Below are 24,685 nucleotides of genomic sequence, written 5' to 3' on the forward strand. Positions count from 1 at the left end.
GAGAAAGGAGAGGAGAGGAAATAAATAAAGGCTAGAGTGTAAGGGTGGGTTGAGAGTCAATTGGAATGTAAGAGGATTGGGGAATGCAAGAAAGAAGGCTACAATAAGGTTGTTTTGGTTTGAAAAGTAGGAAAAGGTAGGGAAACCTATTATAGGTTTCCCTACCTTTTCCTTCAAACTAAGCATAGCCTAAAGGAAGTTATAAGGAAAGAAGACCCAGATGTATGACTTTCCAGGAATCTAAATTGGCAGAATTTAATTCAAAGTGAGCTAGAAGCATACGGAAGGCAAGGGGAGTTAGTTGGGTAATGAGTCCCTCTTGGGGGACTTTTAGGAGGCAAAGTAACTTTATTGAAAGAGGAGTTGCTAGGAGTTGAAGAACTTATTGGAAAATTTAATGTTTCCGTTAAGTTTAGATAGGGGGTTGATGGATTTGAATGGGTGTTGACAAATATATATGGCCCAAATGCTTATAGAGAAAGAAATGAGATGTGGGAGGAATTGGGAGATATTAGAGGACTTTGGAAGGGACCATGATGCCTAGGTGGAGATTTCAATGTAATCAGATTTGCAGGGGAGACAAATAATTTGAGGCAAAGTGTCAATACAAGCATGAGGAAATTCAATGATTTCATCAACAACTTTGAAGCCTAGGTAGAGATTTCAATGAAATCAGGTTTGTAGGGGAGACAAATAATTTGAGGCAAAGTTTCAATACAAGCATGGGGAAATTCAATGATTTCATCAATAACTTTTAAGCCTAGGTGGAGATTTCAATGTTATCTGATTTGCAGGGGAAACAAATAATGAGGCAAAGTGTCAATACAAGCATGAGGAAATTCAATGATTTCATCAACAACCTTGAATTAAAGGAAGTGTTTCTTTTGCATAATAATTTCACTTGGTCTAACCTTTAGCCAACCCCTATATGCTCTAAACTTGATAGATTTTTATTCACTACTAACTTGGAGGAACATTGGGGAGACTTAGTCTCCTGGGCCTTGCCTAGGGTAACATCTAATCATTGGCCTATTACTATTGCTAAAGAAGAGTTGGTAGTAGAGGTCTAACCCCTTTTAGATTTGAGAACCTGTGGTTGTCTCGCCCTAGTTTTGTTGAGAGAGTAAAGGATTGGTGGAATGAAAGTACCCCAAGGGTGAAATGGGAGGTATGAAATTTCATTGGAAATTAAAGGAAATTAAAGTTAGGATAAAAGAATGGAACATTTAATAGCTTGGAAGGATTGAAGAGAGGAAACAAGAGGTTATTAATCAAATTGAGGAATTGGATGCTAAGGAAGGGAAGGGACTTTTGAGGAAAGGGACAAGGAGATGAGATGGGCCCTAAGGAAGCAATTGGAGGATCTGATATTTAAAATAAAATTCAGTTGGAGGCAAAAGTCCAAACACAAGTGGGTGAGCGAGGAGGATAGAAATACAAAATTATTTCATGCTTTGGCTAATGGAAGAAGGAAAATTTTCATCTCTAAATTGGAGATTGATGGTGTAACACTCACCCAATAGTTTGAAGTTGCATTGGCCTTTGTGGAACACTTTAAATTTATTTACAGGAGACCCCTGAAGAATAGATTGTGGTTAGAAGGGTTGGATTGTCCCAAATTATTTGCGGGCCTTAAATTGTGGGTTGAAAGGAGTTTTAATTTGGAGGAAATAAAGGAAGCAATCTTCTCTATGGGTAGATCTAAAGCATCGGGTCCGGATGGGTTTACAATGGCTTTCTATCAAAATTGTTGGGACATTATTAAGCAAGACATCCAAAAGGCTTTCAATAATTTCTTTGAGAGAGGGGTGATAAATCTAGGGTGGAACTCCACTTTTATTGCACTGGTTCAAAAAAAAAATGTGAAGTGATCCAAAAGAGTTTAGACCTATTTGGTGTAAATAGATATAGGTGTGTATTGAAACTTTCCATTATTCAATTTTGTTGAATGGGACAATGGTAGATCACTTTTTGGAAATTAGGGGGATTAGGCAAAGGGAACTCCCTTTCCCCTTTCCTCTTCTCTCTAATTGTTGAAGTGCTAGGTAGGCTAATAGAGTGGGCAGATTCTAGAAACTTGGTGAGGGGATGGAGGGTTGGCAGGGATAGGGAATAGGTTACTCACCTACAGTTTGTTGATGATACTATTTTGTTCTGTGAGGGGATGATGTTAGGTGGGTTAGGAATCTGAAGTTGGTGATTCAACTTTTTGAGAAAAATGTCAAATTTGAAAATAAACTTTGACAAAGGTTGTGTGGTGGGGATTAATATGGATGAGAGGGAGGTGATAGAGAGGGCTGAAGTTTTGATGTCTGGTTTCTCAATGACCTCTAAAATATTTGCAATTGCCTCTAGGGGATAATCCGAGAAATAACAGTTTTTCCATGGGTTGCCTATAACTCTTATTTTGTGGTTTACTAAGAGGTTAGCTTCATGGAAGAAGAGTTATTTGTCCTTAGGTGGTAGAATCACGCTGGTAAAATCTACTTTGACAAACCTACCTGTGTATTTTTTATCTGTCTTTAGGGTCCTAGAAAAATAAGTAGAATTTTGGAAAATTTGATGAGAGATTTCTTGTGGGAATCAGGGGAAGAGAAAAGAGATCATAATTAGTTGGGAGATGTTCACTAGAAGTAGGACCGATGGTGGATTAGGCATAGGAAATATTCAAAAGAGAAATGAGGCCTTATTGGAGAAATGGTTAATGGTTAATGGAAATGGTTATTGGGGAAATAGGGGAAAGGGACAAGTTGTGGGCTAAGGTAATATTGAGTATTCATGGGCAAGCGAGTAATGGATGAGATGTGGGAATCTTGGCAAGGTCTACAAGAGCTTCTCCATGGAGATCCATTCATGCCATTCTACCTTCCTTCATGTTGTTTATAAGTACAACCCTTGCTTTGGAATTCGTGTCAAAATTTGGAAACATCTTTGGGTGGGGGATGTGCCTTTGAAAGAGCAATTCCCTTTGTTGTATTCCCTTTCTTTCTTCAAGGAGTTTTTATCTACTTTTTTGGTCCCTTCTGAGTCAAGCTATGGGTTTGATTGGGACCTAGGCTTTAGAAGGGTCTTAGGGACTATGAAGTTGAGAATGTCTCGGCTTTGCTCCAGATTTTGAGTGGGTTGATTTTGGATCCCTCAAGGGAAGATAGAAAAAATTTGGACTTTGACCTCCACTGGTGAGTTCTCTTGTGCTTCCCTTCTTCAAAGCTCTAGTGCAATCCATTGTTAGCAATGGATAAACCTTTCCATTTTTGGAAGTTTGGGGTAAATCGATTCTTCCTAGGGTTGGAGCTTTTTGTTGGGAAGCTTTCTTGAAAAAGTGCAACACTTGCGATTTGCTTTAAAGGAAATGTCCTATTTGGTGCTTATCCTCTAATCGATGTATCCTTTATAAGACCAACAGTGAGAGTTATTACCACTTATTAATCTCCTGTGTATAGGCTGCCATTTGCTTTTTTTTTATCAATAAGAATAAACTTTATTAATGATGTAAAGCTTTGTGAAACTTTAATTACAAAAGGGGTAGGTAAAATGTCTTAACTCCCCACCAACAGAATACAATGGAAGAAAATTAAAAATTATCCCAAAGAAAAGATTCCATATTCAGTCCTTGCTTGGCTAACCATCGACAAATGAGTTAGCAATCCTCTTCACACAGTTGTATTGCACCTCAATGTCCCTACTCAGCCAATTGAATTTTTTCTTTTCATTGTTGTAGCTCCACAAACCAATGCTTTCTTCCTTAGCCATCCAATCACCACCTCCAAGTCACCTTCAAGGACCAAATGTCTGATGTTCAGTTTTCTCGCTCTTTGGGTTCCTTCCAAAACTGCAAGAATCTCATCCCTAAGAGAGTCTCCTCCAATTGGGCCTGAAAACATGGCGGTAATAATCCGATCCTCATTCCTGAGCACTCCCCCAATCCTAGAAGGCCCTGGATTCCTTAAGCTACTACCATCAAAATTCAGTTTTATGAATCTAGAGGGAGGAGAGGACCAAGAGGGGCTAAGAGTCCTCTTACATTGGGCAGAGGTAGATATCTCTTTCCAATTTCTTAACAAGTCAGCCACTGAATAATATGAGAACATCCATAGATTTCAGCTAGTGGGCTACCCTTAAGAGTATCTGATCTAATAAGTTTTCTAGGGTTCTTTCCTTGTTTGAAAAAATTCACGAGTTTCTTTCTTCCCACAGGGATCAACACACTGCTGCCCTAATGCTTCTCCACATACACATAATCTTCCCTCTCTTCTTAGGCCATCTGAAAAATGGAGAGAACAAACTTTGCACACTCAGGGGGATTTCAAAATACACCCAAAAAGGGAGAAAGCCCACTCCCATACAGTTTTAGCAACTAAACAAGTAACCGAATGGTGGTAACCAGTTTCCCCATCAACTTTACAGAGACACCTATTGGGAGGTAAACAAGAATTGGGTCTCTTTTTCTGTAGTAGGTCTTTTGTGTTAATTCTTTCCAAAAAAGTTTCCCAACAAAAACTACCAACCCAAGAGGAACAAGAGACTGAATTAAGGTCTCAACAAACGAAACACAAGAGAAAGTACCTAAGGAGGAAGGGGTCCAAAATCTGGCATCCTCCTTATTAGGGTCCAAGAAAACATTTTCAATGATGGCTAACAAAGACAAAATACAGCCCAAGTTTGTATCCCTAACTGCCCTTCTCAGGCCTAGGTTCCACCCAAAACCAAAAGTAGATTTTGAAGGACCTAAGAAAGATGAGATGGGTTCATTTTTCAAGACTGACAAAGCATACAAAGAGGGAAATTGGTTCATCAGAGGTGAGTCCCCAACCCAAGGTTGTTCTCAAAACTTTATTTCATTACCTGAGTTAAGATCATACCTTATTCAAGGGGAGAAAACTGGAAGCAGATCATGAATGGCTTTCCAAGGAGAAGCAGTTGTAGCCCTTACCATAATTCCAAGATCCCAACCGTTGTCTTCCATCCAAGGGAAACCTCCACAATCATTTCCCCCGTAATGCCATGTTCCTTTTTTTGATATTCCCAATCCCAAAATCTCCCAGCTTCTTACATCTAGTTACCACCACCCAACTCACCCTGTGATCCCTCTTTTCTTCTCTTGGATCCCACAAAAAATCCCTCATTAACTTTTCAAAAATGTTAGAGACATTTATGGGGATCTTTTTAACACTGATAGGAAGTAAACAAATAGGTTAGCTAGGGTAGACTTAATCAAGGTGACTCTCCCCCCTAAGGAAGGATAATTTTTCCTCCAAGAAGCAAGCCTTTTCTCATATCTCTCCATTACCGAGTTCCAAAAGCTCTCATTCTTGGGATTATCTCCTAAGGGGAGGCTTAAGTAAATCAAAGGCCAATCCGAGATTGCATAGCCTAACGCACCTACATATTCACTTAATTCCCTTTCTTCCAAATTCACTCCCACCATACAACTCTTATCAAAGTTCACCTTGAGGTTAGACATCTACTCAAAGAGTTGCATTGCCAATTTTAAATTCCTTGTCCAATTTATGTCCCCACCTTCACAAAACAGGATTGTGTCATCTGCAAACTGCAAATGTGTAAGTGGCATCTCCTCCATTCCTACTCTCCACTCTTTTATTAAATTCCTTGAGTCAATTCTATGGATTAATCTCCCAAGGACATCCGCAATCAGTGAATAGAAACGGGGAAAGTGGATCTCCTTGTCTTATTCCTCTCAAGGTGGGAAAGAAGTCAACCACAGTTCCTTTCACCAAGATAGAATAGTGGCAACTCCTAACACAATCCCAAATCCATTTACACCAACTGTCTTCAAAAATTGACTCAAGATCCTTCACAATATCCCAACAATCCTGATAAAATGCCATTGCAAAACCATCTAGACCTGGAGCTTTTGTTCTATCCATTGAGAAGATTGCTTCCTTTATCTCCTCCAGATCAAATCTCTTTTCTAACCACTCCCTGTTCTCTACACTTAGAGTCGGCCATTCCAAACCCTCTCATTTAAGGCCATCTAAAAATAGATTTGAAGCGACTTATAAAGGCCTCTACTATTTTTTTCGGGTGAGATATGACCGCTCCTACTTCCAATTTTGAGGTGAAATACTTTTTTCTCCTACCATTTGCCATTGAATGGAAAAACCTAGTATTTCTGTCTCCCTCCTTTAACCATTTACACCTAGATTTTTGTCTCTAGCTTATTTCCTCCTTAAGCAAGAGATCATCCATTTGCCTCCTCAAACTCCATCCAGTTTCCCTATCTTCCTCTCCAAAGGATCCCCTTTCTTCCTTTAGATCCAATTCCTCTATCTGCTCCAACAAAATTTGTTTTCTTTCCTCCACTCTTCCAAACTCCAGTCGGTTCCACTCCTTTATTTGGGATTTTAGGAATTGAAGCTTCTTGTGGAATCTCATTCCCTCCCACTCTACTGACGAATTAAATTGCTCCCACCACTCTTTGGTTTTCTCACCACTCTTTGATTTTCTCAATAAAGCCTGGATGGATCAACCACATGTTCTCAAACCTGAAAGGGGCAGGTCCATCACCTGTCATTTCCTCCTTATACATCACTATAGGCCAGTGATCTGAAGTAAGTCTAGGAAGTGCCCTAGATGTTAGATTACCCTAATGTTCCTCTCAATCTCATACTGGTTATCACTCTCTATCTAGGGTTGTTGGTTTCCTCTGTGAATCTCACTACATTACATTAAAATCCCCTCCTACACACCATGGTCCTTCCCAGAGGCCCCTAATATCACTCAATTCTTCCCACAATTTCTTCCTTTGCCTATAGCCGTTGGGGCCATATACATTTGTTAGAACCCATTCAAAACTGTCGTCCACCTGCCTGAACTTTAGAGAAATAGAATGATCACTTATTAATTCGTCCACTCCTATAAGAAAATCTTCTTTCTACAAGGTTACAATCCCACCTGAGGACCCTCACAAGGGAGCAACCGCCCACTTTATCCCCCTAGATCTCCAAACACTTCTTGCCCATTTGCTATTGATGTTCATTCTTTTGGACTCCTAAATTAACACCACAGCTGAAGGAACTCATGGAATTTTTCTAAAAAGGAAGGAGTAAAGAGGCCATAGTTGAAGCAATAACTATTAGAGTGGTGCAGTGGGTAAGATAACTAGAGTGGTTTGAAGATATCACTATAGATATGTTGGTTAGAAATGGAAGTGGCTAATTCAGCACCAGTCCAAATGAAAACTTGGCTCTTTTAGTTCACACCAGCTTTTGGATTTATTAAATTGAACTTTGATGAGAGCAGTGAAGGTAATATGGGGCTTTCAGGTATTGGAGGAGCTTTCAGAGATGAGGAAGGGAAAGTTATTGTGTTGTATTCTGGTCCTATTGGGGTGGGTGATTCTCTTAGAGCTGAGGTTATGGCAGTATTGGAAGGGTTAAAGAAGGCTAGGGAATTGAATCTACAAAAGTTAATTGTTGAAGGAGACACAAAATTGGTTATAGAATGGTTGCAAAAGGAGAAGAGCTGATTATGGAAACGTGCTAATGAAAAAAGGGAGTTCAAATGGTTAACTCGGAGTGTAGAGATTCAGCTCCAATGGGTGAAGTGAAGTGCCAACTCATTTGCAGATACACTTGCTAACATGGGGTGGGAAGGGAACAAATGTTTTGGCCTATGTTTTAATCGATTTCTTGTTTTTCTTGTGGAGGGGTTAATGCTGCATTTGTTTCCTCCCCCTTAAATTCCTTTATACCTTGCTTTATTTTCTTTAATAAAAGGTCTTGTTATTGATTAAAAAAGGGAAAATTTCTTATAGTACCCCTAAGGTTTTGCTAATTGACTAACTCTACCCCTACTGTTTGACTATTGTCTTAAAGTACCCCCATTGCTTCTGACAATTGATTAGCTCTACCCTTATCGTCAACATCTGTTAATATTTTGTCAAAGTCGTATACACGTGACACCGTATGATGTATAATTTTTTTAAAACCCAATTTTACCCTTTGTCCCTCTCCCTCTCCCTTCTTCATCTTCTTCTCCTCTTCCATTGTCTTCTTCTTTTCAACACCAGCAAACCCAATGACGGCAATAACCCCCTCCACCGACATCGTTTCCATTGTCGTTGACCAATGTAGTGACCGTTAACCTCTCTCTCTCTCTCCCCCTTCATTTTCTCTCCCTGAACCGTTGCAACTCGTTGCAACATAGGGATTTTCTTTCCGTTGAAGACTGATTCGTCTGACCTGATTTTCTAGTTTTTTTTTTTTGTTCAAAGAATATGTAGAAAATGCCTGGAACAATGGGTGGTCGGGTTGTGGAGACTCTGGTTTTCTATACCTACAGTGGCCGGGTGGACGGAGACCGTGAATTGCATTCTATACCTACAATGAAGAGAACCAATGATGGGCGATTCAGAGTTATCAGTGATCGCATTCTATTTTTTTGAGGTTTATTTCTCTCCCGCATTTTAGTCAGATTCAGGTGGAATCGTCATCGGTAGTAGTGATGGCAGTTCGATTAATTTGCCGGTTATGAATGTTCTTCCTAGTGGGAACATTTTCCCCTCCGCAAGAACTCCCTCTCTCTCTCTCTCTCTTAGCCGGCGTGCGTTTGCAACAAAAGGGTTGGAGTTTAACGAGTTCAAGGAATGGTCATGGAGCTTATGACATCGACGACTTCATTCCATATCGCTTGGATGGACTTGTAAGGGATCGAAGGGGGGATGAAGAAGGCTCATGAACGTAAGGGAAAGCGAGACTTTCTTGATATAATCTACCGCCAATATGCAGTTCAAACGAAAACAAATTTTAATTAATTGCCATTTGGCCAAATTTAGTCAGACGTTTATTCCAAATAAATATTATAGGGCATATTTCTTTTTGATTGAGTAATTGCCATTTGAAGAAAACATTCGGCGACCTGTCATTAGGCTGAATGTATCCACAGATAACAAATCTGAAGTTGACACTGCAATGTGCAATCCTCTCTCTCTCTCTCTCTCTCTTTTTTTTGTTTCCCCTTGCAGAGTTATGCCAGTTAGATCTTTTCAAGAGTTTCAGTCTTCGTATTAGAGCTGGAACCTGTTGGTGGCAGCAATGCCTTGGTTGACAGTTCGGGAAAGAGGTGAGGAGAGAGATTCAAGAATCAAGTGATCATTGTTGTCTTTGGCGTTTTAGACCTTATATTCAGGGTCTGTCCTCATCTCAAGGTTGAGGACGATGTACAGTTCATTTTGAAAATTTAAAGAAAAATGATGAGCAAAGTAGTCTTTTTAATCCTTCCATTAACAGACACTGATGGGAAGGAAGATTTAGTCAATTGTCAGAAACAGTAGTGGTACTTTAAGACAATACTGAAATAGTAGGGGTATAGTTAGTCAACTTCCTAAACCTTAGGGGTAGTTTAAGAATTTTGCACTAAAAAAACATTAGAAATGCCAGGAGGAAACGAACTACTTGGGTAATAATTTTGTTTTTAAACTCATTAACTGGTATTTGTTTTCAGTTTGTTTTAGCTTTTCTTCCATCCTTCAAGTCCAAATAGTTTACATTTTTCCTATCTCTGTTCCTATAGCTATTGTTCACTAGACTTGAGTGTTATGGACATACCGCCTGACAGCACATTGCGGCATAGTCATAGGCAGCGGCACGCACAGCAGCACGCACCACCCGATAGTACCGCACAGCAGCGCGCACCGCCCAGCAGCGCGCAGCACGCACCACCCGGCAGTGCGCAACACACTGCACAGCAGCAGCACGCACCACACAACAGCAGCACTGTGAGACGTGCGTGCCACACGGCAGCAGCAGCAGTAGGGCGGGACCCACACGACAGCTCATCAGGGTGGGTCCACACTTATCTTACCACGTCAACTCTGCTCGCCAAACTCGCCGCTAGCTACTCCATTCCTTATCCTTATCTTCTCTTATCTTAAGTAAGAGTTGTGTTACCATTAGGAGTTTGAGTTCAAGTTGGAGTTTGAGTTTAATTAGGAGTTTCCTTCTGTAATCTCCTATTTAAGGAGCCACGAATTGAAATAAAGGCATTCAGTTTTCAACCAAGAAAGGTGTTAGGAGAGTTCGGGTGATCTCTTGGACAAATCACCCACACGATTGCCACAATAGGGTCCGTACGCAACGGCAAGGGCAAGAGAAGACAGGAGTCTCTCTCGGTGGACCGACCCGTGACGAGATCCTATGCGCGGGCCCATAACATTCTGGTATCAGAGCCTATCGTCATGGGGGAACAAGAGCCTCTGTCTTCCAAGGTCCACGAACTAGAGCACAAATTTGCAGAGACCAGCATGGAGGTACGTGAGGTCAAGGATGATGTCCGAGAGCTTTGACGCTTGCTGGAGACATTCTTAGCCAATAGGGAAAGAAACTCAGAAGGAACCACCACCAACAACAGCCGCAGATCGGACTGGGCAGAAACGTCTGGCGAACATCAGACGGCCACCTCGACTGTCGCTGTTATCCCCAAATACAGTCGGCTAGAATTTCCGTCCTACAACGGCGCTGGAGACCCACTGGGATGGTTGCACCGCTGCAAACAGTTATTTCGCAACCAGCGCACCGATGACAGAGACAAGGTCAGTCTGGTCGCTTTCCACCTCACAGAAGAGGCACCCTGCTGGTTCTGTTCCATCCACAGCTGTGTCATCTTCAGTAGGAACGGATCTTGGAGCATTCTTTGGGCGTGAACACCAACTTTGGGAGATACTGCTTCTCCGGATCAGGTATATTCCTCCCATTTATCTTTTGGTACAGATCTGGTTTGATTATGGTTCAAGTAGGATCCTTGAATATTGTATTCTAAATTTAAGAAATATGATTCCCAGTTGGGAGAAGGTAGGAAATTTTTGAAATTCGCCCACCCATTCTACAACCTTTATGGCGTCCATTAGATGGATCCTACCTTTCTTTCAGTGGTATCAGAGCCACATGTTCGAATCTTGAACCAAAAGAAAATTAGATCTGACCCTGCGCAGATGGATAGAAGGTGTTCTTTCAAGATTTGCGCAGATTGTTTTCTTTATTTCAAGAAATTGTTTCTTGTTAAGGGCGATTGATCTGAAATTAATTTTTATTAAATCCAAAATTTATTTAGAATTGTTCTTTGTTTATTTTGATTTAATGGACTGTTCGAACCTGGAGATCGCAGTGCAGATTTGGCGCAGATAGTCTGCGCACCCTTTTTCTTTCTATTTATTTAATTCGGTTTGTAAATATTTTTTTTTATTTTTAGACTGAATGTATAGGATTTGATCAAGAATGTAATTAATAGAAATATGATTTCTGTTATTTTTCTTGATTAAAGAAGAAGGAAGAAGAAGGTGGCGCTGGAGATTTGCAGTTGGAGAAATCGCTTTGTGCGATTTGCAGTTTGTGAAACTGCAACCCTTGTGATTAACCTCTGTTTTGCAGGTGGTGCGAACAGTCCATAGTTTGATTTGTGATTGTTTGAAATCAAATTTATTAATTTCAGATCTTTCATGAATTAATTCTTGAATTGAAAATCAGTTTTGGATCCTCTCGGACTAGATTGGACCAAAACTGTTTGGACCGAATCTAGGGTTCGATAGGGACTGTTTTTCAGTCTGTGTTTCTCACACTTGCTGTTCCAAATTTGATGTTCAATTACAGGGATTAATTCAGCCCACCTGTAAAGCCCAGTTTTAAAGGGTTAAAACTGCAAAAGGCCCATTACTGTGAGATAAGCTGTATGGGCCGAACTGCTATCTGCGATTCAGCCCATACACCTAGTAGACATTAATTGTTAATGACTTGGATTTCAATGGGCTATTCGATGGGCTTTACAGCAGTTAATTGATTGGATCAATTCCTCCTTTACATGTGATGTTTGGATGTTTGATGTGCTGCGACCATGGGCCATAAGTACTTGGCCCATGAATACTCGTTAGTGGCTCTTGCGCACACCATGGCTAAATGCACATCATTGCCATGGTGTCCTTCAAAGTCATTGGATGACCCCTCTTTGCTTGGTGGGCCCCACAACCCTGAAAAGGGATGCGTATAGAACCCTTAGTCGATTAAGGCCCACCAGAAATCTGACTTTATGAAAGTCAGTGGGAGCCACTCTGGTTTGACCTAAATTAAAACTAGGGCGTAATTTTGTTCCCTCTAGCAAATATGAATGCATGTGATAGGGAGACCCATATGATGGACTCTCTAAAGGCCTTCCGTCATTAGCACAATGATGGGTCAATCAGTAATGAGGAAGCGCACCATAAAATTGGGCTATCCATTTGCTGTTGGATCTATTAGAGTGTTTCATAAGATGATAGGGGCGTCATAGACCGATGTGGGAGGGGTTTCACCAGAAAATGGGAACTCTCTCACGGTACCTTGGCGTAACCTGAATAAGATGGGTAAGCACTCACTGGACAGAAAGGTTTACCTGAAAATGGCTCTGAACCTTGTCTGACAGAGGCCTAAGGGAAACTCATTTGATGAGTGGATATGATCCGTCACAGAAAGGTGGTGGGGTTATGCAGCTGAAACAGTTGGCTTCACGCACCCCATGTGATTTCCCACATTTCCAGAGACATTTCGTCGTCTCCGTCACTGAGAAAGGAGGGAAATCTCAGAGATGAACAAATGGGAATGGAACATAGATTAAAAGCCATATCTATGTAGGTAGCATGAATCAAACTAAGGTTGTGGACTAATGATTTTGCTATTTTATCAGAAAATGGCAAACAGTCAATTTGCAAAGCTTCTAGACGATAACAAGCTTAAGGGCCCAAACTATGCCGACTGGTATAGAAATCTTATGCTGGTTCTAACTTCCGAAAAGTTAGACAAGGTGGTGAAAAATCCTGCCCCGGAACGTCCGGGTGATAGGGCTTCTAAGGCCCGTAAGAGGGACTACCAAGAGTGGGAGGATAAGAACTCCCTAGCCCGCTGCTTTGTCATTGCCTCATTAAACAACTCAATACAGAGGCAGTTCGATCAGATCGAACTAGCCAATGACATATTGGACAGTCTAAGAACAATGTATGAAGAGCAGAACCGTTCTACTCGACAGAAGGTCCTGAAATTGTTCATGACCGCGCAGATGACCAAAGAGCAGAAAGTTCATGACCATTGTCTTCGGATGATGGGATACATTAACGAATTTGAAGCTCTTGGATCCGGGCTAGATCTTGGCACGCAAGTGGATGCCATCCTCAATTCTTTGCCATCTTCCTTCAATGCATTCACAATGAACTACAATATGAATAAGCTGAATGTCAGCGTCCAGGAACTCAGCAATATGTTGCAGAGAGCCGAGGATCTATTCTTGGGAACAACTGCAAGTGTTGCAGCACCGGCAATAGGAACAGTAGAATTAGTTTTTAAAGAAGGAATACTTGTACTTAAAGATTGTCTTTATGTACAGAACTTGAGAAGAAATTTAATTTCTGTTTCAAAACTGTGTGCTGATGGATATACTGTTTATTTTAGTAATATGATTACTGTTAAACGGAATAATAAATTCATCGCATGCGGGGAACTAGAGAACGGTCTCTATGTTCTACATCATTCTCTGGAAACTAACTTAACCGAAACTACGTCGGTCGAAAATCCCAAGAAAATGAATCGTGATACAGTAAAGTCTCACGTGCCTCTGGCATTACCGACTTGGCCATATCGGTATTGACCGAATCACAAGGCTGGTAAAGGATGGTCCTTTGGATTTTCTAACCGTAGAAAATCTTCCCACTTGTGAACCTTGCCTTCAAGGCAAGATGTCTAAGCGGCCATTTGACGGTAAGCCTGAAAGATCTGAAGGCACACTTGACCTGATACATACTGATGTATGTGGTCCCCTGAGTGTTAGGACACGGAATCAACACGTGTACTTCATCACCTTTACAGATGATTTTTCACGATATGGTTACGTCTACCTAATGAGACATAAGTCTGAATCATTTGAAAAGTTCAAAGAGTTCAGACAGGAAGTTGAGAAACAGTTAGGGAGAGAAATTAAGGCCCTTCGATCAGATCGAGGTGGCGAGTATCTCTCTGACGAATTCAGGGACTACTTAAAGGCCAATGGGATAGTGTCACAATTAGTTCCTCCTGCTACACCTCAATTCAACAGTGTTTCAGAGAGGAGGAATAGGACCTTGTTGGACATGGTCCGGTCTCTTCTCGTACGCTCACAATTACCCACATCCTTTTGGGGATACGCATTAGAGACTGCAATTTACGTGCTGAATCGGGTTCCAACCAAATCAGTTCCGAAAACTCCATATGAACTTTGGACCGGAAGGAAGCCAAGTGTAAGACACTTGAAGATTTGGGATTGTCCTGCACACGTTAAAAGAACAAGTGCGGACAAGTTGGAATCTAAAACCAGTCGTTGCCTGTTTATAGGCTACCCAAAGGATTCGGTGGGTTATCTATTCTATGACCCGAGTGAGCAGAAAGTGTTCTGCAGTCGAAACGCCCAATTCTTAGAATCCGATTACATCCTGGACACCCATCGTCAGGAAATAGTTCTTGATGATGAGAGCTCAGGAGCAGTGGGAGATGTCCCACAAATCCAGGTAATGACCAACCTAAAAGAACCACCCGGGTATCCAGACCACCAGTCCGATATGATTATGACCAGGATAGTTACCTGGTGGAAACCTTGACTAGTGAGGAGGATCCCATGACTTACGCAGAAGCTATGTTAGATATAGACTCCCAGAAGTGGGTGGAGACCATGAGAGCTGAAATGGACTCAATGGAGACCAATGGAGTCTGGACTCTAGTGGATCCGCCCTCCGGAGTAAAAGCAATTGGTTGCAAATGGATCTACAAGAGGAAGAAGGGCCCCGATGGCAGGATTGAGACCTTTAAAGCTCGTTTGGTGGCGAAAGGGTATACTCAGAAAGAAGGCATCGACTATGAGGAAACCTTTTCGCCCGTGGCCATGCTTAAATCCATTAGGATCCTGCTAGCTGTAGCAGCGTACCATGACTACGAGATTTGTCTAATGGATGTCAAAACCGCGTTCCTGAATGGAGATCTTAGTGAAGATATCTACATACAGCAGCCGCAAGGCTTCATTGCTGCTGGTCAAGAACACATGGTATGTAAACTTAATAGATCCATATATGGACTTAAGCAGGCTTCTAGGAGTTGGAACATCCGTTTTGATTCTGCAGTCAAAACGTTTGACTTTGAGCAGAATTTGGATGAGCCCTGTGTTTACAGGAAGTCCAATGGGGATAAGATCACCTTTTTGGTGTTGTACGTGGACGATATCCTACTCATTGGGAATGATGTAGGAATGTTGACCTCGGTCAAGGTATGGCTATCACAGCAGTTCTCTATGAAAGATCTTGGAGAAGCTTCATACATACTGGGTCTTCAACTCTATAGAGATAGATCGAAGCGGATAATTGGATTATCCCAGGCTGCTTATATTGACAAAATTGTCAAGAGGTACAGCATGGAGAACTCCAAGAAAGGAAACGTTCCTTTCAGGCACGGAGTCACTCTCTCCAAGAAGATGTCTCCCAAGAACTCTGAGGAGATTGAGAGCATGAGAGACGTTCCCTATGCCTCATCCATAGGGAGCATCATGTATGCCATGCTGTGCACTCGCCCTGACATTGCTCAGGCGGTGAGTGTGGTAAGCAGATTCCAGGCAAACCCAGGGCAGGAGCATTGGACTACTGTGAAGAACATACTCAAATACCTTCGAAGGACAAAAGAGTTTTGTCTGGTATTCGATGGTAGTTCACTGCAAGTTCTAGGGTATACCGATGCCGATTTCCAGTTGGATCCAGATGATAGAAAGTCTACATCTGGGTATGTTTTCACGATAGGATCGTGTGCTGTTTGCTGGAAAAGCAGCAAACAGGGGTCCACTGTAGACTCCACAACTGAGGCCGAGTACATTGCCGCAAGTGAAGCTGCCAAGGAAGCCGTGTAGATGAAGAAGTTCATACACGAATTGGGAGCGATTCCATTCAGCACATCTCCCATCCCGTTGTTGTGTGACAACAATGGAGCAATCGCCTAGGCTAAAGAGCCTCGGGCTCACTCGAAGTCAAAGCACATCGAGAGAAAGTACCATGTACTGCGGGAGATCGTTGGTAGAGGGGACGTCCTGATTCAGAAGGTAGCATCAGTGGATAATGTGGCAGACCCATTGACTAAGCCACTGACACAGAAGGTGTTTGAGAAACACGTGGAAAGTATGGGACTCTGGCTTGTACCAGATTGGACCTAAGTGCAAGTGGGAGCTGTAAGACAGTTTTTGTATGCCCTTAGCTTCAATCTGATTTGATGTACTTTTGTTATTTAGTGGAAATAAATAAAGTGCATGTTTGATTCATGTTGTTTGGTTTAATTCTGTGTAAAACCCTAAAACTGGACATTTATAGAGATTCATGTTAGTTTTAAATGTTCACAGCCGTTGGATAAGTCTGGGGAGATTTATCCTGCCAAGGCTGATGCTGGTGTGCCACCAAGTGTTGGGATGGCCTGTCTCAGCCATCAGGGTAAGACTCGAGGCACATGCAGTAGGGGGTTACTTGAATCCTTGAACCGGACCAGATTTTCAGTCTTGCCCTGGACCTTGAAGATAGATGGGCAAAACTGGAAAGTTACACCTGACCCCTAGACTCGATTATGACACTTCACTAGGTGTTGGATCAGGCTGCCTTTGATATGCCAATCAGTGAGATCCTTAGTGGGGATCAAAACCTGGGTATGTTGGGGCAGTTTGAGAATTCATCTGAGTGGGTGATCATAGTGATAGAATCAGCCACTTTGTCGGACAAAGGGTAATGATCGGGAATGCACTCTCTCTGATGGAAACCAAACTGCCGGCAATTGATTTCAATCGTTGGAATTTTGTTTTGCAAAATTAATATATTTATATATATATGTACGGTTTCAAATTGTTTGCAAATGGTTTTAATTCCCGGGATCCATGTGAGAGGAGAGTGCGGCACTGTTCCTTGCAGCCGAGGGAGAGGTCCTCTCTTGTCGAGCAGTGCTTGATCATTAAGGGCTGAGAGGTTAAGTGTAAGACCATTGAGGATAATACCTGATGGGCTAATCTTGCACCTGCCCACAGTCCCTGGGTTCTTATAAGATGGCTTGGCCCAGGGACCACTTAATGTAAGTGTTGGGCCCATAGGGTCCATATGATGGACTCAAGGGGTTCATTGAGTTTTTTAGTGAATTCGGCTGGGCCTTGTATTAAAGGCTGGGCCGAACCCATGTGGCTGGTGTGTAGATCAATGCTTGGGTCCCACGCCATACAAAGAAGCCCAACTGGGCAGCAAATTGGAAAGTAGTTAGACACTGAACACTTAATGGGCCAGAAGCCCATTTCGAGGTGGGCTGATATGATCACCCATCCTTGGGGCGAATCTGAGATTAATGTTAGTAAAAGGATTGGGCCTTTAGCCTTATCCACTCTTGGAGACCAAATTCAAATTAGATTTGAATCTGGTAACCTCCTGATAAGATCAGGAGTAAGCTAACTTTTTCTGCAGATAGGATTAAGATTATCCCCTATCCAAATACTGATTTGGATTGGGATAACTCCTAATTAGGAGGATTCTTAATCAAGAAGAAAGGAGGAGAAACCCAAAAGAGAGAAATATCAGATTTCGAACCACCTTGAAGAGATATAGGATATCTCCTGTGAATTGAGATAGGATCTCATTTCATACTCCAGAAAAAGAAAAAAAGGCAGTTCAGCCTTTTCGCCTTTAGATTTCTCCTGCCGCCGCCATCTGTTTTTTGCAAGATTAGATCTTTGCAGAAAAAGAAAGTCAAGAAATCTGTTCTTGACATTAGTCTTGCAACAAAGACTAAAAGGATTCAGTGTATAGTGTTTCTAGAGGATTCTTGTGAAGGATCCAGTGTGTAGGACGCACCCTGCTAGTTCTGTTCCATCCACAGCTGTGTCATCTTCAGCAGGAACGGATCTTGGAGCATTCTTTGGGCGTGAACACCAACTTTGGGAGATACTGCTTCTCCGGATCAGGTATATTCCTCCCATTTATCTTTTGGTACAGATCTGGTTTGATTATGGTTCAAGTAGGATCCTTGAATATTGTATTCTAAATTTAGGGAATATGATTCCCAGTTGGGAGAAGGTAGGAAATTTTTGAAATTCGTCCACCCATTCCGCAACCTTTATGGCGTCCATTAGATGGATCCTACCTTTCTTTCAGATCGGACTGGGCAGAAACGTCTGGCGAACATCAGACGGCCACCCCGACTGTCGCTGTTATCCCCAAATACAGTCGGCTAGAATTTTCGTCCTACAACGGCGCTAGAGACCCACTGGGATGGTTGCACCGCTGCGAACAGTTATTTCGCAACCAACGCACCGATGACAGAGACAAGGTCAGTTTGGCCGCTTTCCACCTCACAGAAGAGGCACAACTCTGGTTCTACTGACTAGAGCAGGAAGAACCCGGGCTTAGTTGGGAACAATTCAAATCCTATTGCCTCCTCCGATTTGGACCCCCGCTGACGAGCAACCCACTGGGCGAGCTGATCAACCTCAAGCAGACCGGGACTATGGCGAATTATCAACGCCAATTCCAAACTCTTCTCGCCAGAGTAGCCTCGATACACCCAGACCAGCAAGTCGATATGTTCACAGCAGGGCTGGTGGAACCCCTAAGGGTGGATGTCGAGATGCAGCACCCCCCTAATCTAGTCACAGCTATGAACCTCGCACACACCTTCGAAATGAAGATGCGGATCTCCCACAGGGGCTTCAGTATAGGACGGCCGACAGCAACATGGACGCCTTCGAAGACAGTAGGAGTGACTCCCTCTTCGATCGCCAGTAGAGAACCAAGGCTGCCTGCGGGCAACCCCTCCAGATCAGCGTCAAGCATAGGAAGCAGCAGGTCTGCACCCCCCATTAGGCGGCTGACCCGAGCCGAGATGGCGGAATGGCGTGCAAGGGGGCAGTGCTTCAACTGCGATGACCTGTACTCCGCCGGCCACAAGTGTAAGAAGTTGTTCCGTCTTCTAGTAGAAGAACCCGAAGAGGAAGAAGACAAGCCTGCAACGTCAAAACCAAAAATCTCCCTCCATGCCATTACGGGGGTCAAGACCTCCCAAACCATGCATCTGAGAGCATTGATAGCAGGGCGGCCAGTCCGTATTCTGATAGACTCGGGTAGCACCCACAACTTCATTAGCGAATAGGCGGCCCGCAGGTTAGAACTGCCCATGAAAAGAAGACCACAATTACAGGTGGCCGTGGCAAACGGGGAGAGAGTTCACAGCCCCAGAATTTGCAAAGACACCAAAATTCAGGTCGGAACAGAGTCCTTCCAAGCAGATTTGTTCGTGCTATCCTTGGACGAAATTGACATCGTCCTAGGTGTTAAATGGATGGTCACGCTTGGACCAATTCTATGGGACTTTGCCGCCCTGACCATGACCTTCCACTTGGATGGCAAACCAGTCACATGGCGGGGAACCAGAATAAGAACAAGGGCACAGCTACATACACTCCAAGGTGGGGACTCACGCTCAATAGATATGGAAAGGCTCCTTATGGACTTCTCTGCAGTATTCAAGGAGCCCAAGGGGCTTCCACCTCCCAGAGCTTGCGACCACCGAATCCCTCTGATTACTGGATCAAATCCCGTTGTTGTCAGGCCCTATCGCTACCCACATCAATAGAAAGATGAAATAGAAAGGCAGTGCGCAGACATGTTACAACAAGGGATCATCTGCCCCAGCTGCTCCCCCTTCTCCTCCCTAGTTCTCTTGGTGCCCAAGCAAGACGGGACTTGGAGATTCTGTGTGGATTACAGAGAACTTAACAGTCGGACGGTCAAGGATAAGTTTCCCATTCCAGTCGTAGATGAGTTGTTAGACGAACTCCATGGAGCGCAATACTTCTCCAAATAAGACCTTCGATCAGGATACTTCCAGGTCCGAATTACCCCAGAAGATGTAGAGAAAACGACCTTCAGAACACACCATGGCCACTTCGAGTTCTTGGTCATGCCCTTTGGTCTTAGCAACGCGCCATCCACTTTCCAGGCCCTGATGAACGAGGTGTTTCACTCCCATCTCCACAGATTTGTCTTGGTATTTTTTGATGACATCCTAATCTATAGCAAATCTTGGGTGGAGCACGTGCAGCATCTGCGAACTGTTCTTGAACTCCTACAACAACATCAGCTCTTCCTCAAACGGTCAAAATGCTCCTTTGGGGAATGCAGGGTCCTTTACTTAGGACATATGATTAGTGGTCAAGGGGTCACTGTGGATGACTCCAAGATTCAGACCATCAAAGAATGGCCCAGACCGCAATCCGCCAAGGCCCTCCGTGGTTTCCTAGGGCTGACCGACTACTATCGCAAGTTCGTTCACAATTACAAACTGCTGGCAGCCCCGCTAACAGGTCTGCTCAAGAAAAATGCCTACCTCTAGGACGGTATAGTTGAAGCAACCTTTGTAAAATTAAGTGAAGCCCTCTTCTCCACACCAGTTCTACAGTTGCCAAACTTTGATCTTGAGTTCACAGTGGAGTGACACCTCCGGCACCGGCATAGGCGCGATACTACAGCAACAAGGGCACCCAATCGCCTTTTTCAGCCGCAAGCTGGCCGACCGCCACATTAAGTTGCTCGCCTACGAACGAGAACTTATTGGCCTAGCTAAGGCAGTGCAACACTGGATGTCGTACCTGTGGGGCAAATCCTTCATAGTCAAGACGAACCGTTACAGCCTCAAATATCTGTTGGAACAACGGCTCACCACCTCGCCACAGTAGCATTGGGTCAGCAAACTCCTTGGATTCAACTTTCGGGTGGACTACAAGGCGGGGGCCTTGAACCGTGTCGCAGATGCCTTGTCCCGTCGTGACGATGACATGCTACTCCATGCAATCTCACAGCCCCGAGCCTCCCTGCTGGATGACATTCGGAATGAACTGCCATAGTCACCCAAATGGAGCGATCTGCTCAGGATAATACAGGCGGGAACGGCCAACTCCAATTGGAGCACACAGGACGGGTTGGTACTGTACAAAGGTAGAATTTATCTTCCAACCAACTTCCCCTTAATTCCCTCCGTTATCTCCAGCATACACAACGCCACACATGAGGGTATCCAGAAAACATTGCACCGCATCCATGCAGATTTCCACTGGCGGGGCATGAAGGCTTCGGTACGGGACTTCATCCAGAACTATTCAATGTGCCAGCAGCAGAAGTGGGAAAACTTGCACCCATCAGGCCTGCTCCAACCCCTCGCCCTCCCCACTCAGATCTGGGCAGATATTTCCATGGACTTCATCGAAGGCTTACCCAAGGTGGGAGGGAAATCGGCGATATTTGTAGTAGTGGACCGCTTCTCAAAGTATGCCCACTTCCTTCCCTTATCTCACCCCTACAGTGCGGTCTCAGTGGCCCACGCCTTCTTCGGCCACATCTTTCGATTACATGGGCTACCTGAGTCCATCGTAAGTGACAGGGACCCGATCTTCACCAGTGCCTTCTGGAAGGAGCTCTTCCGACTGCAGGGAACAGACCTCGCCTTCTCCTCTGCCTACCATCCATAGATAGACGGCCAAACAAGGGTGGTGAAGCGGACAATAGAGGTGTACCTCCGTTGCCTTGTGGGATACCAGCCCAGGCGCTAGGTGGAGTGCCTTTCGTGGGCAGAATACTGTTATAACACATCCTACCACTCCTCCCTTGGCATGACTCCCTTTCGGGTGGTATATAGCCGAGACCCTCCTTGCCTCCTATCGTACAAGCCAAGCTCAACACGACTGGAAGAAGTCGATCACAACCTCCAAGATCGCGACGCCCTCTTGGCCGAAGTCTCCTTGCGCCTACAGCAGGCACAGGCGCGCATGAAGCACGCCTACGATCAGCACCACCGCGAAGTCACCTTCAAGCCGGGACAATTCATTTGGCTAAGGCTCCAACCCTACTGACAGCTCTCCCTCAGGCATCGAGGACCCCCCAAGCTGGCCCCAAAATTTTACGGGCCCTTCAAGGTTCTCAGGCAGATCGGGAAGGTTGCCTATCAACTCGAGCTACCAGAGCACAACAGAATCCATGACATCTTCCATGTGTCCCTCCTGAAGCCTTTTACAGGGACTCCGTCGGACCAAGTGCCTCCTCTACCACCTCTAAAGGACGACAAACCCATCCTCCTACCTCGGGCTCTTGTACAGTCGTGCATCAATCAGGGTACCTTTGAGGTTCTAGTAGAATGGGACGGATTACCATCAGCTGAGGCCACCTGGATCCCCTGGACCGATCTTCACAGCGCCTACCCCGAACTCAAGCTTGAGGACAAGCTCGTAGTCCAGGAGGGGTGTGATGTTATGGACACACCGCCCGGTAGCACACTGCGGCGTAGTCATAGGCAGCAGCACGCACAGCAGGCCGCACCGCCCAACAGCAGCATTGTGAGACGCACGCGCCACACGGCAGCAGTAGTAGGGCGGGACCCACACGATAGCTCATTAGGGTGGGTCCGCACTTATCTTACCACGTCAGCTCTGCTCGCCAAACTCGCCGCCAGCTACTCCATTCCTTATCCTTATCTTATCTTATCTTATCTTAAGTAAGAGTTGTGTTACCATTAGGAGTAGGTAATTAGGAGTTTGAGTTCAAGTTGGAGTTTGAGTTTAATTAGGAATTTCCTTCTGTAACCTCCTATTTAAGGAGCCACGAATTGAAATAAAGGCATTCAATTTTCAACCAAGAAAGGTATTAGGAGAGTTCGGGTGATCTCTTGGACAAATCACTCACGCGATTGCCACAATAGGGTCTGTACACAAGGGCAAGGGCATGGGAAGACAGGAGTCTCTCCTGGCGGACCGACCCGTGACGAGATCCTACGCGTGGGCCCATAACATTGAGGCATGATGATTTAACTTCTGTTCCACTTTTTGAATGCCAATGATAATTAATTAAATATGCTGACTCTAGGTACTGACTCGTACGTCAGTGCATGCATAATCTTTTCCTCTTCCTTTAAACACTTTTCTCCAGAATCCTGAGATGCTTTTTTCTTGCTGGTTACTATTGATGATTTGAGTGTATGGGTGGGTAGGGTTTGATAGACATTAGCATCCTCTCTGCCTGAGCCTTACACATGGCATACACTTGAAGGACGGGAACCTTTCCTATCCCCTCCTGGTCTTTGCAATTCTTAATCAATGGCAGGATAATCAATCGTCTCACAAATATGACCTGCCCAATCCACCTGTCTTGTTTAGCCACATGGGAGGGGTAGCTACTGTAAGGGGATGATGTTTCTAGGTATGTGTTGTTTCTTGTGACAAAATAATTGGTAGATTTGGATGGTTAGCATCTACAACTATTCTTCTAAAACATCTTGCATTAGGCCTTGATCAAATTCTCAATCCCTAGTCCCCACCTTTTATTTTTGCCAGAAGAAGGGTTCTTCTGATCTTTTCAATGTGGAATGCTTTTGTCTGAGATGGTCTCAACTGTTTTCCTGTTTAGCCATGGTCATCTTAGTGTACTTAGGTATTCCATCAACTTTATGTTGCAGCATATATGAAAAGACAATCCAAGAACACAAAACGTAAAACTCGGCAGGCAAAAGCACTTGAGAATGCAAAGAAGGCCCCAAGAACGTTCCTGGAGCTCTTACAGGAGGTAATAAGGGAAGTGCATATAATGTGTGTTCTCTATTTGTTCCTGTAATCTTGCTGACAACCTGACATGTCTCATAATTTCTTTTTGTTAAATCAGGCAAACCTAGAGTCCTTACCTTCGCATGTACCCAGTTATTTGAAGGCTGCAGTGGGACCTCCTAGTTGTACCTCACGACGCAACTTTTGTACTGTCTGTGGATACACAGCCAACTATACTTGTGTGAGGTGCGGGGTGCGTTTCTGTTCATGCCGCTGCCAGAATATTCATAATGACACTCGTTGCCTGAAATTTGTTGCCTAGTTTTGCTGGGACTGGGAGACAGGTCGGGTGAGCAATCTTTACTCAAAGATGCACATTATTCAAGACCACAAAATTGAGGTTTCTCCTCTTCTTTTGGATGTAGTTTATGAGAACCTGTAATATTCACAAGGACAAGAGATCGTGCATATCTTCTGTTTTTTGTTGTATATTTGGATGTACATAAGAGAACTCGGCGTTAAAAATGTGGTAAACTGTTGTTTTGTTGATCCACCCGGTAACCCCATATGTTTATACAAAACCCCATTTCTGTTGTCTTTTTTGCCAGGAAGAGTGTAAATACAAATATGTACAGTGCAAATTGTATTTGCACTCTTTCCATACTAAGCCTTTGTGATTTTCTTCATGACAAGGTCCATAATGCTAGTTTATTGTTATTATGTTAATGGAAATGTTAAATATATATATTTTTTGGAATGGTAAAAAAAATCTAGATTTTCTTTCAAATCGCAGATTCTACTTTTATATCAATGTATTGATATTTTTGTTTATTTAAAATAAATGTTATTCTAATTTAGCTTTTAAATTATTAAATTATTTCATTCTAATGATTTTTTCATAACATCTATTTTTACAAACAAACCTTCAACTTCAAAATTACCAGAAGACAGAATAATGTGTAGGCACACAAATACATTAGCTCTTTTTATAAAATAAATACATCATAATTTTTATATAAAATTAAAATACTTTGATTGAAGATGTAAAAAAGAAATCTACCCATTTTCCTAATAGTTACAACATTATTGCATTATC

At 43.4% G+C, this 24,685-nt stretch overlaps 1 protein-coding gene across 1 annotated transcript in view; it reads left to right on the plus strand.

Moving 5' to 3' along the window:
* The window catches only part of SEF (HIT-type Zinc finger family protein), a 34,984-nt gene extending 10,814 nt beyond the window's left edge, over nt 1–24,170 (plus strand). The window contains exons 4-5 of the mRNA XM_088975409.1: nt 23,505–23,611; nt 23,708–24,170. Of these exons, the coding sequence (XP_088831535.1) occupies nt 23,505–23,611; nt 23,708–23,911 (311 nt within the window). The 3' untranslated portion in view covers nt 23,912–24,170. The remainder of the gene's footprint in view (nt 1–23,504; nt 23,612–23,707) is intronic.
* Nucleotides 24,171–24,685: the final 515 nt, after the last annotated feature.

Source organism: Nelumbo lutea, chromosome 1, assembly GCF_056320005.1.
Source record: "Nelumbo lutea isolate HS-2025 chromosome 1, American lotus-T2T, whole genome shotgun sequence".
In the NCBI taxonomy this organism is placed as follows: Eukaryota; Viridiplantae; Streptophyta; class Magnoliopsida; order Proteales; family Nelumbonaceae; genus Nelumbo; species Nelumbo lutea.